The following is a 16,262-nucleotide window of genomic DNA, read 5'->3' as shown; positions in this document are numbered from 1 at the left end:
AACACAGGCGCGCGCTATTTTATTTTTCAATATTAATAATGTTTTTGAACAATAATATTTTATATCTGTTATTTATTATAAGTACAATTATGACACTCTACTAAATTGTTAACCTCCACGCGAAGAGAGCCGCGCGATGGTAATCTAACGCACAATGCAAATCGAGATAACCAATCAGCGTCGTGGAAAAGAGGCAACAATGATTTCGATTTGATTTAACACGGCTTTTTTAAGAGTGGAATATTTGTGTTAAAAAAGATTTTATATATACAAACAAGTCCTTTTAATCCATTTTAATGCGGCATTTTTCTCAATACATTATATTTTTGTAGTGTAATAAGTGGAACTACCACTGCTAAGTAATACAACGTAATAGAGAAAGGAGAATATATTAATACCCGTTAAGAGATAAGTAAGATTCCTTTAATTTTCCTTGTAAGTACATATCTACTATATAATTCCATAGGTACATAATTATGTATATAACTCTGTTACTGCAATGGATTGGATATCTGCTTCAAGAAAGATTTTTTTTGTTTGTCTTCAGGAAATATTTATTGATTTCTTTGGCTTTTTTTCGAGACACACTGCATAGGATAATCACTTTTTCAGAAGTGATTACGTGTTTTAAAAACAATCGAAATATTTAATCCGATAGAATTATGCATTGCTTAAACGTGATTCGCAATAGCGAGAGAAAGAGAGATTGTGGTAAATGTAAATCATTTACCACAATGACAAACACAAATGTAATTTTATTCTTAAGTATGTAATAATAAAAAAATGTCGATCATAGATTATAGACCGATACTCCAAAAACTTAATAATGTCTCAGATTATATAAATGATGTTTATTCTTTCTAGAAGCATTATCTGAGCTACACGATTCGAGGAAATACCTCCTACAAAGTTAAAGTAAAGAAAATGATTTTGCTAAAATGATAAGAGTATCCTATATATTCTCAATTAAATATTTAAGTACGCAATATACATTTTGTGCATGGTATTGCTCAAGCAATAACGCTTACATAATTAATTCTTCATTTCTCTTCATGCACCAGGTTTTCATATCGACATCATTCGTATTTCCTTCTAATAGTTGAACATCTTAGATTGGAATGATTTTTACACGCACTGGTTCTTTAATTCGAATAATAATATCGGCTAAACATCGAATATCTTTTAAGTAATCAATGGGTTCCAAGTAAAAGTTGTGCACCAGGGTACCAATTACAGTTTTCAATTCCATCATAGCGAATCGTTGACCTGTTATAAGTGAACACGTTATAATCTGCTTTACACGCAAGAAGGTATTATCATCTTGTAGATTACCTATGCAATTCCGCGAACCAGCGCTAAACGGTATGTAAGCGAAAGGATGACGATTTTGCACCAGATCTGGCAAAAATCTGTCTGGATCGAATTTATCTGGATTTGGCCAAACATCAGGATTTCGGTGGAGATGTACAATGTCAAGAAATAGTTCCGCTCCAGCAGGAACGATATACGATCCTAAAAATAGCCGAATACAGTACTATTTCAGAGTATGGTAATGACATGGTAATAATATTACAGTATGATTATGATTATGGTAATAATATTACCTATTAGGTAATAACATCTATTATTAAGTAAAAGATAAAAACATATGAAGAGTGTGCAGAGTAAACATTAATGTAATTTAATAGTAATGTAAATTATTATTTACATAAGTAAGAAAAGTTTCCAAGTATTAAATTAAATTTATAATCATATTAATAAATTCATTATATATCAAAGTTTGATAAATTTTCAATGCAGTAATGATGCAGTTAGTAATGTTATGCAACGAACAATAAACGCATCGATAACTTTTTATGGAACAACGTCTTCATGAGTTTACATTATTGCATGACACACTTGACTTCTATGTCGCGAGTCTTCTTTTTTTTGCTGTGATACAAAAACATATATAATGTATGCTACTTATTAAGTACTCACGTATCTTTACGTCTTCCTCTAACTTTCGTATTATAGAATAAACACTAGGATACAATCTCAATGTTTCCTTCAAACATCTCTCGAGATATGGCAGATTCTGTAACGCTGTCATAGTAAGTTTTCCTCCATTTTCTTTCATTACAGCTGTGACTTCCTTTCTGACACGATCCTACAGTCATAAAACAGATTTTCGTACAATGAATATTGGATCATATGACTTCGTATAGTTAACTATTAAGATAACAAATTTACTTAAATGTGAAAGCGAAGTAAAGTAAACGGTTGAATATCATTATGTTCATTTTAATTCAGTACTTTATTATAAAAAATACCTGCACATCCTTATGTTCGGCTAACAGTAATATAGCGAAGGTGATAGCCATTGATACGGTATCGTGACCCTTTAATGAGAAAAAATCATGCTTTTTAGTTTTATTATCCTCATTTGTCATGTAATAGTTATAGATACTTCTGTGGTAAAAACAGAAATAATTAATTTACCAAGCTAACTCGAATTCCACGTTCATTATATCTCTGAATTTAAAGGATTTCACATAAAACTTCTTTGCGTCACATATTTTTAAATTAAAAAGAAATTACAATTGTCTAAGAAAATAATTATTTGGAAGCATGAGACGTAGTTGTGACAGTTTTTCCTTATTTTACTCGACCTGACTAATTTATTCCGTATATCTTGTAATATTTTTCGAAGAAATGAGATGAAAGCGTTTACTTCAAACATGAAGGTGTCTACTTCTTCTCTGATGTCCGAATCGCTCATTTGGTTATTATTGGATGCTGCTATCATGAGATCCAACATAGCAAGGCGCTTCTTTCGACCTTAAACATATAAAACAACTAGAAGATCTAATAAAAAATTTTATTAATATGATAACGCAAATGTTGCATTTATTCTGTACATACTTCCCATCATGTAATCATCTTCTACCTCATTTTCAAAATTTAGATATCGTCCGTCAGTGGATTCGTGATATCGTTTCCTTTCCGCAATAATCTACAACAAATGATCTGCTGTAAAATATACATTCTGTAATATATGTATGCTGTAATATATACATTCGTTATTTATCGCTCGGTAGAAGGTTATAAGCAACATTAAATTATTCATCTTCTTTGCAAACATACATGTTAATTATACAGGGTGTCCCGGGTTTTAACCGACAAACTGCGGGAGCATATTCTACTAGTGGAAATAAGAAAAAATTCTTATATCGAGTTTGCTTAGAAATGCTTTATTACAAAGTTATAAACCAATATTGAAAAGAAATATGAGATAAGTAACAACGGAACATAGTGTAGAATTTGGAAGGTCGAAGATGTTTATGTTATGTGTATTCACATGTATTCATGTTCACTATGTTGAAACGATTCAGTATGATTGTTACTTTCACAACAGTAGCTGTTAGATTTCAATCGTCGTGTGAACTAGCAATTACTATCAGAATGCCAAAAGTGTTTTCAAATGAGGAATACACTGATATTCATTTCGTGTACGGATTCTGTGACGGAAATGCACGAGCTTATGTGTACTATTATTTGTACTCACTTTTTCCGTGAAACCATGTAATACTTTCAAACATTTAATTTGGTGTTTATATTTCGACGAGAACTTGAACAGTGTATCGTTCATATACCACGGACGGAAACCTCTATATATGTAAAATGTAATCATGAGAAATATATATATGAAATATACGTATATATCTTACATACATATGTATAAAAAGATAAATGTACTTTTTCTTTAGAGTTGTATAATTATTATTTAGGACACTATTATTTATGACGAGTTTTTCGTCTACTTTGCTATAGTTTTCATTACATATCACTGTATTACAATAAATGTACTTTTTAAATTTTATATTAATCTCACAATTACCTGTAAATGAATATTTCACCCATGTCATGGATTGCTTTGCGATACTCTTGTTGTTCAGTCGCGTCTATATTCTGCAAGGAAATGCCCATGGAAGTTTCTGTAAATTGAAATTTAATAAACATTTACCGATATAATATTTATTATGCGATATTATATAACAATACTAGTTTAGTATGGTTTATGCAGTGCAAAACACAGACGCTTAATTTAGTAAAAGAATCTATTTTTTAAATATAGTTAGTCCAAGACAGAGCCTTTTCTTTCTTTTTCTGGAATTGTATGTATATCGTTTATACCACATATTATATTTAATGTATGATGGCTAATGAAAGACTCTAAATTCAGGATAGTGGAGTCTTTCATATTTTTTAACGATGTCACCATACGATTGCTTTCTTCGGCCAAAATATCAAAAAAGTTTTTTAATATATGGAAGTGGAACGCAGGCGTTAGTATTTTTCGCCTTTCTTGCCATTTTGCTCCTGAAAGAAAAATAAAATGGCATTTTAAATCACGATATTCATAGCGTGATGCACATTCATCCAATTATTTAAGTTCATTATTATTAAAATGTGCATATACATAAAATATCTACTTTTTCATGAATCTGTTTAAGTTAATAGAACGCAGACACATATAAGGATTAATAACAGAAAATATAAATACTTTTGTATAAATTATATCGAGAAGAAGTTTGTTGTGTGTGCGTTTGTATGCTTTTATATATTAGATCCGAAATATAGGTTTAAGTCTGTATTGTAGTACCTTTACTAACGAGGAGACCGTCACCCATCCATGGATGAAAAAGATTATAAAGGATGCCTTTTGCATTATATTTTGTGGTGTTCAAAACCAACTAAAATCAGAGTAAATCAAATTAAAGAAGTTTGAAACAGGGCGAGGTTCAAAGAGTAAAATGTAGAATGTGATCTGCGCGAGAAATGCTGTAGAAAATTTTACTTCAGAAAAGATCCGTTCATGCAGTTCTTATTTACGATTATTTATAGAAAACATAAACTTTTAATATAACATCAAATATCAATCTACAATTGATTTTCTCTACCTGCATGTCGTCTGGAGTCAGAAGGACGACGTAAGCGATTGTCAAGTACCAAACTTTATACAATGGGCGATACAGTTTAGAGCGTAACACGAAAAGGTCCCACATATCCTCTAAAATATCAGAACTTAATTTAAACAACATTCAAAACTGGATGTAATAAGTATATAATTTTAATGCTCTCTAATGCTATATGCAAATGCAGAAATTTGTAGAGAGTGGAGTTGAGTTTAGCTGCTGATAGATTCAACAAGTACTGTTGTAAACGGCAAAACATTAGGCAAATATACTCTCTCTATCCTACTTTATTATCTATACACCGATAAATAATTTTCATAAACAAATCATACGCTCGTTGACAGATTGAAAAGTTTTGCAACCTTTTACTTGCCTCGTGGACTAAATATTACATTGAAAATATCACCGAAAATTGGATACATTGATGGTCCCGGAATAAGGTTGATAAGCCGCCTGTACTTTGCAAGATGGATAACATAATAATATAAAAATGCAATAACAGCACATGACAGTAGTAATTCAAGAATCATCGTTTATTGGATAATGTAAAATGCTGTCCAGCTTTCTTTCGATTTGTCTTTCTCAATTCTTTCAGGTATTATATAAGTGTAATGATTAATATCAGTTATGTAATATCTGTATTACGCTGTAACAAAAAATAAATTGCCGTTGTTATAAAAGTAATTATAAAAGAAATTATCTTAAGGCAATAAGAGATATTAATTATAGAAAATTATCTGACAAGATGTTTTGTATTGCGAAAATTATATGCTGTACAAGGAAATAGAGACCATGTCTATTAATGCATTTATATCTTAATATACGTAGCATATCGTAATCTTGATGCTTTAGTATAAAGTCTAATAGTTTCTGAAAGTCTTACGTATTATACAATATTTCACCTAACATCAGCTTTTAAATCATTTTTTTTGTTTTTTCTGTTAAATATAAATGTGTCAGATAAAAATTATGTAATTTATATCAATATTGTGATGAAGAAATCTTTTCTTTCGAGATAAGTCTTTTTAATATTTTAATGTCGTCGGTTTTTTAATTCTATATGTTTATGTGCACTATGTGTTAGCTGAGATCAATTCACACAATATATATTTTTATGTGCACTATGTGTTACCTCAAGATGAATTCAATGGTCCTGATCATAATAATATGATCTTCAAATGAGTTTGATAAAAATTTGGAACAAGTAACGCACAAAATATTGTGAGTAGACATGTATAATATATTTACTTTACGGATGTTTAAAATGGCGACCTTTTAAATCTATACATTTTTTATAATTGAACACTGGAGAAACATTAAACGTTATTTAACATATGGGGAGTAATATTTGCGCACGCTGGTATAATACATTATTTCATATCTACTTTTCTTGTTGTAACATGCCTTTGTGTCTTAATATTCCATATAAAAACTAGTCGAGATTTACAGTAATCGGACCGGACGATGGAACATAGTTCATTCTACCTCACCCTACCCATTGCATACGCTTGTTCCTCAGTAGAGTTCCAGAGACTTTAGATATCTTGAAGGTATTTCTGACAGATTTAATAATAGGAACATACCACTTATGATATATTTTACATAAGCAGACCTGCATTGTACTGTGTCAATACTCACAATAGACTTATTATAACGCAATTTTCCGCAATTGCAACATTATATTAGGTTGTCCCAAAAGTTTCTTTCGCAGCCTGCACGCAGCCTCTTCATCGGGCAGTGTTTATAAACAGGCAATCTTATCGCTTAGACGTTGATGTCATCCTTTTTAGTCGTCGTCTAGCTATCGTAGAATACGTTTCATTCGCCTTGAAGAGTTGTAAAATATTATGCATGTATTACTTACTAATAAAACGAAAGAAACTTTTAGGACAACCTAATAGATTCACATAAGAAATTACACTGATATGGAATAAATAAAAACACATGCGCATGTTATGCATTATTCATATCACTGCTAGTAACGAAATCGTGGACTTTGATTGTGGACTTTATTACTGAGGTCGATAAGATCTTCGACATTTATAACTGAAATATCTCTGCCAAGTTATTATCAATCTTATTTTGTATAAAAATCTATAATGTAATCGATTGCAGAAAGTAACGATATAGTAACTTATTACGACAATGCATAGATACATACTATCGTAATCTTAAATATCTGAAATCTAGATTTATTATACATCTGCACTTGAAATTACATGCGTTATTTTTATCAAATTTTTTATCACAAGTTCACTTGGAGATTGTTCTTATGTATAACTGAATTGAACCTGCTCTCAGCTAATACATATCTTTTGAGAATATATTATATTGAAAAATAGACCAGAAATATCTACCTTGACAATTATAATTTGATATAGAGGTGGAGAAATTTAGACAAAAATTTACCCACTTATTCATTCAAATCCGTAATTGTAAAAATTCATATGAGTTAGATTTAATTTAGAAACAGATTTAATATAATATCTAAAAACATGCAGTAAAAACATGCGATATGGAAATGAGAAACAAGATACCACGGGACTAAACAAAAATAATATATTATAAAATAGAATTATAATAAACGTATAGACATAAATATAATAAAATTACATTGATTGTATATCCAACCGGCAACTTCTGTGTCCTTGTCTTCTCAAGGAGCATAAAGATTACTTCGTGAAATTTCTAATTAAATACCTTTTTTCTTCCAAAAAATATAAGAGTCTTTACACATTAATAATAAGATATTAAGTTTTGGAACCGCACAATAGATTGCAATTTCGACAATGAATCAATTATTATTCCCATTGGTGGCAAACTGTTGTTACACTGTTACGGTAATCGCCGCAGAGCAACATGACACGTCACACTATTAATTCATTACTGACACGCGAAGATGTTAACTTAGCAACTTATATACGTAAGTGGAAATAGTTTTTGCGTCGTTTTAACATCTCATCCGTCCAGTAACTTGTTCTTTATTACATTACGTTTTTATGTGTTTGCTGCTTACGCAGTCCGTGACATTGAAGAAGGAAGAACATATTAAATTTGGCCTGCTATTACTATCAAGTTGTTGTCATCTTATACAATTGAGTTATAATACTTTTGTTGAAAAAGATTTTATTTATACAAACAAATCCTTTTAATCTATTTGAATGCTGCATTTTTCTCAATACATTATATTTTTGTAGTGTAATAAGTGGAATTGATAACTACCACTGCTAAGTAATACAAGGTAATAGAGAAAGGAGAATACATTAATACCCGTTAAGAGATAAGTAATGTATAGACGCAAACATAGCAAACTTACATAGATTTTAAATATCCCAACTTGTTTTCTTAAGAAACATAAAATATAATTCGTGAAACTTCTGCTTAAATACCTTCTTTCTTTCACAAAATATAACGGTCCTTGCACACTAATAAGATATTAAGATTTGGAACTGCACTAGATAACTGCAATTTCGACAATGATCAATTATTACTCCTATTGGTGACAAACTGTTGTTACACTGCTGTGCTAATCGCCGCAGAGCGACATGACACGTCACACTACTATCTCATTACTGACACGCGAAGATACGACTTAACAACTTATATATGTACAGTCATAAGCACAGAGGTTGTGACACTTTTTTTGTGACATCACGATCGTTTTGCCTGGCACTAACATATTGCTCGTCGGCAGCATATGATAACCGAAAGTATACTTCTTTAGCAGTCTCAGCATTTTAACGGCAATATTTTTTCGTCGTATTAATTTCTTAACCGTCTTATGTCAGAAGTTTCAAATTGTTCTAATTATAACTCCTCTAAAAAAGAAGCACAGGCATTACTGTTCTCACATTAATCTCTTTATGTTTCTTTTATACTTCTGTTGTTAAACCAACAAAGTTAGAAAACTCACGATGATGTTAATGCATCTCATAAGAGTGAAGTGCACATTAATCGTAGACTGCGATTTGACATCTGTAAAATATACGAGTCATTAATCAGTAAAGAAAGATAATTCATGTCCTACTAATCCATGGATTAAGTAGAAAAGTGTGTCCCAATATGTTCTATTATTAAATAGTCTAGTAACCTTTACTTTATTACATGAAGTTTTTATGGGTTTGCTATTCATGCAGTCCGAGACATTGAAGAAGGAAGAGTGTATTAGATTTGATCTGCTATAACTAGTTAAGCTACTTATAGCTATAACAAGTGCAACCACCGCAAGTTAATGTAATAAAAAAAGAAGTGTAATTACTTTTTTCTGTCAATTATGTTTCAATATAATAACATAGATAAATAATTTTATATGTAACTGCATGCTATGGATTGGATATGTGCTTCAAGAGATGGTTTGAAGTTCGTTTGAAGAGATATATACTTAAAAGTAAATGATGTAAATCATGAAATATCTGCTTACTTCTTTCGCTCCAGAAAAATTTTAAATCACTTACACTTGTATACTATATTAATTCTTTGAAGCTATACGAGATAACTACAATTTCGATAATTAATAAGTTATTATTTTTCTATAAGTTATAACGTCCGTTTAATGTCCTTACATCCGTTGCCGATAATGGTGATGTCAATAGCGTTACTGCAACACTTCTGCGATATGCGAACTTGCAAAGTAGCATCTCATCTATATACATATATAAGCCAAATACCACTCACTCACTCACTCACTCACTGACTCATCAACGTGCAGCCCGAACCACTGCACCTATCGACTTGAAATTTTAAGGGTATAATCCTACTATCACGTAGGTGCTCACTAAGGGTGGGTTTTCCGAAATTCCACCCCTAACGAGTGAGAAGGGGTAAAATGTGTTTTTATTTAATTCTACACATAATATCGCGGCCGAAGCCCGCGTGACAGGGGATGCTAGTATAAGATATAGGTAACATTTTATTTTTATCCTTGATAATATATGTATGAATGTGATTATTCATGCCATTTTTAACGACAAATTGCGTAGAAACCTGTTTTTCAATGTACTAAGTTAAGTTTTTAATCTCCGCGAGTCAACGCAGTAGAGAGAGAGGAGAGCACATTAATGTCCATCAGCCAAAAACCAAACTATGTCCCTGATTTCGTTTTATAATTATATGTATGTATAATTATGTTAATCTAAATAATTAATCACATATCCGTCTCGACAAAAATTTCGCTCTGTAAAGAAATTTTTATTGATTTCTTTGCCATTTTGACAATATATATTACTTACAGCAATCAGTTTTTAAAAGGAATTTCCTTGACTAAAGACCAGTTAAAGAATTTAGTTCATATTATTTTGCATTACTTAAATGACATGTCCGGTCGGCTTGGAGAGAAAAACGAGAATGACAGAGAGAATGATAGGAGGGTGAGAGGGAGAGCAGGAGAGACAGTGAGGGAAGAAGACTGGCGACTGCAAATCGTAAGTGTATTTTGAACAATGTAACAAAAAAGATTGTCGATCAAATTGATACTGTAAAAAACTTCATAATGTCTCACAGATAATATAAATGCTTTTCATTCTTTCTACACAAGCGTTCTTTGAACTAAAAGTCTCAAAACAACACTATTTGAAGAAATATCTGACTTACAAACTTAAAGCAACCAAAACCATTTTCCTAAACCAATAAGTACAATTAATCTCCGACTTATATCATGCAATATGTATCCCGTGATCCTGAGAAGTAATGTAATAATGCTCGTTTAGTAAATGCGTCATTTCTCATCATCAGGTTTTCACCCCGATATAAGTCCCTTATAACAGTTGAGCATCTTTGATTGGGACGAATTTTACGCGCACCGGGTGTTTAGGCCGAATAATTAAATCCATGAAAAATCGAATGTCTTTCAAGCGATCGATGGGTTCCAAATAAAAGTTGTGCACCAAGGTACCAATTACGGTTTTCAGCTCCATCATGGCGAATCGTTGACCTGTTATGAGTAAACGCGTTATAAACTGCTTTACACGCAAGAAGATATTATGATCTAGTAGATTACCTATGCAATTCCGCGAACCAGCGCTAAATGGTATATAAGCGAAAGGATGACGATTTTGCGCCAATTCTGGCAAAAATCTATCTGGATCGAACACCTCCGGATTTGGCCAGAAACCAGGATGTTGGTGAAGATGTATAATATCAATAGTCACCTCTGTTCCAGCAGGTACTAGATATGATTCTAAAAATAGCATAATAGAGTAAACTTAAGGATTATAATAACAGCAATTTATTAATTAAAAAGCAATCCCGATAGTGCAGAGTAAATGTTTAGCTATAAATTATTATCTACGTTAATAAAAAACACAGTTTCCACGTATTGAATTAAATGTCTAACTTGATCAATTATGTGTTGCTGAATTTATAATATATCAAAGAATCTTAATTGTGACAAATGTGCAGTACAGTAACGATGTACTTAGGAGTGTTATGCCTTGAACAATGAAAGCACCGACAACGTTTTATGAAACATCATCGTGAATTTCCATTTTTGCATGAAACACTTCGATTGCCATGTTTACAACTTATTTTCTTTGCTTATGATACGAAACATGTATAATGTATGATTATTAATTCTTAACTCCTTACGTAACATTACATCTTCCTCTAACTTTCGTACTATAAAATAAACACTAGGATACAATCTCATCGTTTCCTTCAAACATCTCTCTAGGTATGGCAGATTCTGTAACGCTGTCATAGTCAGTTTTCCTCCGTTTTCTTCCATTACAGCATTGACTTCATTTCTGACACGATCCTACAGTCATAAAACAGATTTTCGTACAGTGAATTTTAGATCATATGACTATTCGTATAGTTAATTATTAAGATAAAATCACCACAGTATGTACACTATTTTAGACCTAAAACAAGTTCAGTTAACTGTGAAAGTGGAGTGAAAGAAACGATTGAATTTAATTAATTGTGTTTATTCTAATTCAATACTTTATTAAAAAATACCTGTATGTCCTTATGTTCGGCTAACAGTAATACAGCGAAAGTCAATGCCATTGCTACGGTATCATGACCCTATAAAAAGAAAAAATCATTTATTCATTTTTTATTCATTTATTCATATTACTTTATCATATTATAATTTATCCTATTAATTTATCATATTACAATCATATACTTTGATGATAAAAACAGAAATAATTAATTTATTAGACTAATTCGGAATCCTCGTGTATTACATCTGTATGTTTAGAGAACTTCATGTAGAACTTTTTTGCATCGTGTGTTTTAAAAAATTAAAAAGCAATTACTATTTTCTAAGGAAATGATTATTTCAAACATATTGAGACAATTCAGACGTAGGTGTAACAATTCTTGCTTATTTTAATCGGATATCCAATTTATTCCACACGTCTTGTAGCATTTTCTGAAAAAAGCAAATTAAATGGGAGCGTTTACTTCAAACACGAAGGTGTCAACTTCTTCTCTGATGTCCGAATCGCTCATTTGGTTATTATTGGACGCTGCTATCATGAGATCCATCATGGCAAGCCGTTTCTTTCGTCCTTAAAACAAGTAGAACAAATGGATTGAACTTTAATCAAAACTTCTATAAATATAATAACAGAAATATATTTATTCTATATATATGTACTTCCTATCATATCATTATCTTCTGCCGTATTTTCAAAATTTAGATATCGTCCACCAGTTGATTCGTGATATCGTTTCCTTTCCGCAATAATCTACGACAAATGAAAAAAATGTTGTAAATATATGCGTTCGTTATACATCGCTCATTAGGAGGTTATCAGCAACATTGAATTTTTCATTCAAATATATGTTAATCATATACATTTTTTGCAATCTTACTGGAAATAATTTTGTAATTTACTCAAGAATTTTCACAGTTTTGTGTAATAATATTTGTACTCACTTTTTCCGTAAAACTGTGTAGTATTTTCAAACATTTAACTTGTTCTTTATATTTTGACGAGAACCAGAATACTATTTCACTGTGATACCACAGACGTACAATTCTATATGCAAAATGTAATCATGAGAAATATATAGATATGAAATACATATAAAAAGAAACATATAAACTATTTGTTTAAGTGTTTTATAATTATTATATCACTAAAAGTTTTCGTCCACTTTGCTATAATTTTTATTACGTATGTATTGGTATGTTAGAATAAATTTGTTTTATAAGTTTACTATTAATTCCACAATTACTTATGAAATAATATTTCAGTTAAAACATGGATCGCGTTGCGGTAGCGCTCTTGTTCTGCCACGTCTATGTTTTGCAAGGAAGTACCCATGGAAGTTTCTGCAAATTTATGAGTTAGACAGTTTTTTCAGTTAGTTTAATTCATCAATTTGATATATATTATACATTATTAGCAATATTAGAGCCCAGTGCTGTTTACACATGACAAAACACAAATACTTCATTGAATACTTTCTGAAGGTAATTCTTTTCCTAGAATAATTAGATCAAAGCAAACACTTTTCTTTCTTTTTATAGAACTATAGCTATTTTGTTTTTACCACATATTATATTCAAAGTATGATAGCTAAAAAAAGACTGTAAATCTTGAACAGTCGAATCTTCCATATCTTTCAACGATTTTGTCATATGATTGCTTTCCTCGACCATAATATCAACAAATTGTTTTAATATATTAAAATGGAACGTAGGCGTTAGTATCTTTCGCCTTTCTTGCCATTTTCCTCCTGAAATAAAAATAAGACATTTTAACTATTTAAATAACAAATTCATCTAATTATTAAAGTTCTTTATTATTAAAATGTACATGTATATATACAATATTTACTTTTTCAGAAATCTGTGTTTTTAGATAGTATATATAAACGCAAATACATGTAAACCACATGAGCAGTAAATAACAAAATATATTTTTGCATAAATTATTGAGAAGAAGTTTGTGTACATGTGTATGTATATATACATATATATATATATATATATATATATATATTTATGCAGGAGATCCGAAAAATATTTGTAAGTCTAATTCGGTACCTTTACTGATAAGAAGACCGTCTCTTAACCATGGACGAAGAAATTTGTACAGGATACCTTTCGTATTATATTTCGTACTGTTCAGTATCGTCTAAACCCAGAACCCAGAGTAAATAATTATTTTCATGAAATAGAGCGAGAGTCAAATAGTAAAATATAGGACGAGATCTCCGTGGTAAGATTTTTAGAAAATTTGCACTTCAACAAACATTAAGAATCATTTATACAATTCTTATTTATGATCATTCATAGGAAAAGTAGATATCGGTATCCGAAAGATTTTATGTAACATCAATCCACAACTGAGTTACTCTACCTGGGTATCGTGCGGATTCAGAATGACGATGTAGCCGATGATGAAGTACCAACCTTAATAAATTGAAGGATACCGTTTAGAGCGTGACACGAAAATGTCCCAGATAACTTCTAGAATATTAAGAAGAAAATCAAAAATGATAAACCCAAGCAAATGATTTTCGTGTTCAAGTGTATGTAAATTCAGAAAATTATGGAATGGAGTTCAGCTGCTGAGAGGCTGAATTCAAATGTATTGTTACCACCAAAGTGTTAGACAAATATTCGTCCTCTCAATTAACCATTTATATTACACTGATAAATAATTTGTTATTAGATTGAAAATTTATAGAAACTTTTACTTGCCTTGTGAAGGATAAGGTAGTGCTTTGAAAATATCACCGAAAATTGGAACCATTCGTGGTCCCGGAATGAGATTGATAAGTCGCCTAAACCGTGCAAGATGGATAACATAATAATAGAAAAATGCGAATATAGCACATGACAGTAATACGCCGACAATCATCGTTTATTGCATAATGTAAAATGCAGTCCGTCTTTCCTTCGTTTCTGTCGTCACTCTTGATTTTTTGAGATATTAATTATGTAATATCTATAATATGCTGTAATACAAGAAATAAATTTTGTTGTTTTGATTATAACATAACTTTAAGTTAGGACTGTAAAAGGCATTGGTTATAAGGGAAGAACGAGACATTACCAATATGTGAGACTATTAAAAAAATGTGTACTGTTCAAAAAAGAAGAGGCCAGGCACAAAAAAATGTATTTATATCTTAAAAGAAATGTCGTAAGAACTTTACTGTAAAGCCTTATGATAACATCTAAAAATCTTATACATTATATAACAATACATATATAACTGTAGGCGAAAATGTAAATGAGAAGTATCAATAAATGAAGTCGGAATGATTGGGGCCTACAATAGTCGCGAGACAGACGTTCTGCATTACAATAGCATTAACTGGCTGTTATATGTCGTCGCTATGTACAACAAGATACCCATTTGAGAAAAAAAATCAGTTGAAAAAAAAGGCGGAGTCGTCGAGAGTCGGGCAAAGAAGATGGTCAGGATTTGTTTTGGCGAAAGTTGTGATTCCCGGACTTTCCTTCTGATTATATTATTAGAGTTTTTGTGTTTTTGATTTTGAGTGAAGTGTTAGTCCTGCGTCACTAACTCTTGTGCTTACGCCCTGTTTCTACATAACTATATCATTCCGTAACTATATCTGCTATAAATCATTTAGATGTGAATATTTTTATTGAAAATATATTTAGAAATAGCCGAAGATTCTCTATTCTGACAAGTTATAATTTGATAACAAACGGTAAAGAATTTTAGATAACAATACAACTCATTATTCACAGTCAAAAATATTTCAAATGTTAGATTTAATTTAGAATTACAATAGAATTTATGGATATTACATGGTACAAATACATGGTACGAAAGTATTATACAAGATACACAGAAAGAAAGGAAAGTAATATAATATAAAATAGAATTAGAATAAATATATAGACATATAGCACACATATAGCATATAGATATATAGTAAACATAGCAAACTTACATAGATTTTAAATATCCCAACTTGTTTTCTTAAGAAGTATAAAAAATAATTCGTGAAACTCCTGCTTAAATATCTTCTTCCTTTCAAAAACTATAACAGTTCTTGCACACTAATAACATATTACTTTGTGGAACTGCACTTGATACTTGCAAGTTCGACATTCAATCAAATATTACTGCTATTGGTGTTGTTACGATGTTGCGCTAATGATAGCCGTTGAGAAACTGCTATCTCATTACTGACACGCCTAAAGATACGCCTTAACAACTTATATAACAATTTTTACTGTATGCGTTTTTTATGTTTATATCTTACAAGTGTTTATCATGTTGTAATAGATTGTATTTAGCTAATCTTACAAAGTAGTTTAATATCGCTGAAGTTACATAAATCCTTAACAAATAGCACGTTGCT

The 16,262-nt window shown here is 30.8% G+C and overlaps 1 protein-coding gene across 1 annotated transcript; it reads right to left on the bottom strand.

The window, feature by feature from the left end:
• Positions 1 to 401: 401 nt before the first annotated feature.
• On the bottom strand, positions 402 to 16,249 carry LOC105285569 (cytochrome P450 4C1-like). The gene is made up of 20 exons (XM_026973753.1): positions 15,849 to 16,249; positions 14,620 to 14,876; positions 14,329 to 14,385; positions 13,960 to 14,050; positions 13,464 to 13,649; positions 13,146 to 13,242; positions 12,844 to 12,946; positions 12,562 to 12,652; positions 12,366 to 12,472; positions 11,913 to 11,981; positions 11,541 to 11,709; positions 10,954 to 11,133; positions 10,751 to 10,887; positions 4,944 to 5,051; positions 4,646 to 4,736; positions 2,714 to 2,820; positions 2,313 to 2,381; positions 1,981 to 2,149; positions 1,333 to 1,512; positions 402 to 1,266 (listed from the first exon to the last, which is right to left on the bottom strand). Exons 2-20 carry the CDS (start codon positions 14,725 to 14,727, stop codon positions 1,109 to 1,111), a joined length of 2,277 nt encoding a protein of 758 aa, XP_026829554.1. The 5' UTR covers positions 14,728 to 14,876; positions 15,849 to 16,249; the 3' UTR covers positions 402 to 1,108.
• Positions 16,250 to 16,262: the final 13 nt, after the last annotated feature.

Source organism: Ooceraea biroi, chromosome 1 (genome assembly GCF_003672135.1).
Source record: "Ooceraea biroi isolate clonal line C1 chromosome 1, Obir_v5.4, whole genome shotgun sequence".
Lineage (NCBI taxonomy): Eukaryota > Metazoa > Arthropoda > Insecta > Hymenoptera > Formicidae > Ooceraea > Ooceraea biroi.
The sequence above is the reverse complement of the archived record's forward strand: the minus strand, read 5'-3'. Positions and strand labels throughout refer to the sequence as shown.

Bases quoted from the DNA above. Each gene is read 5' to 3' on its own strand.
- LOC105285569 (XM_026973753.1), bottom strand. From the start codon at position 14,727: ATGTTATCCATCTTGCACGGTTTAGGCGACTTATCAATCTCATTCCGG. The intron at 11,982-12,365 runs GTAAACGCTCCC...TTCTTTTTATAG, and splicing joins TTGACACCTTCGTGTTTGAA to GGTCATGATACCGTAGCAAT. The intron at 11,134-11,540 runs GTAAGGAGTTAA...TGCTATTTTTAG, and splicing joins AGAGGAAGATGTAATGTTAC to AATCATATCTAGTACCTGCT.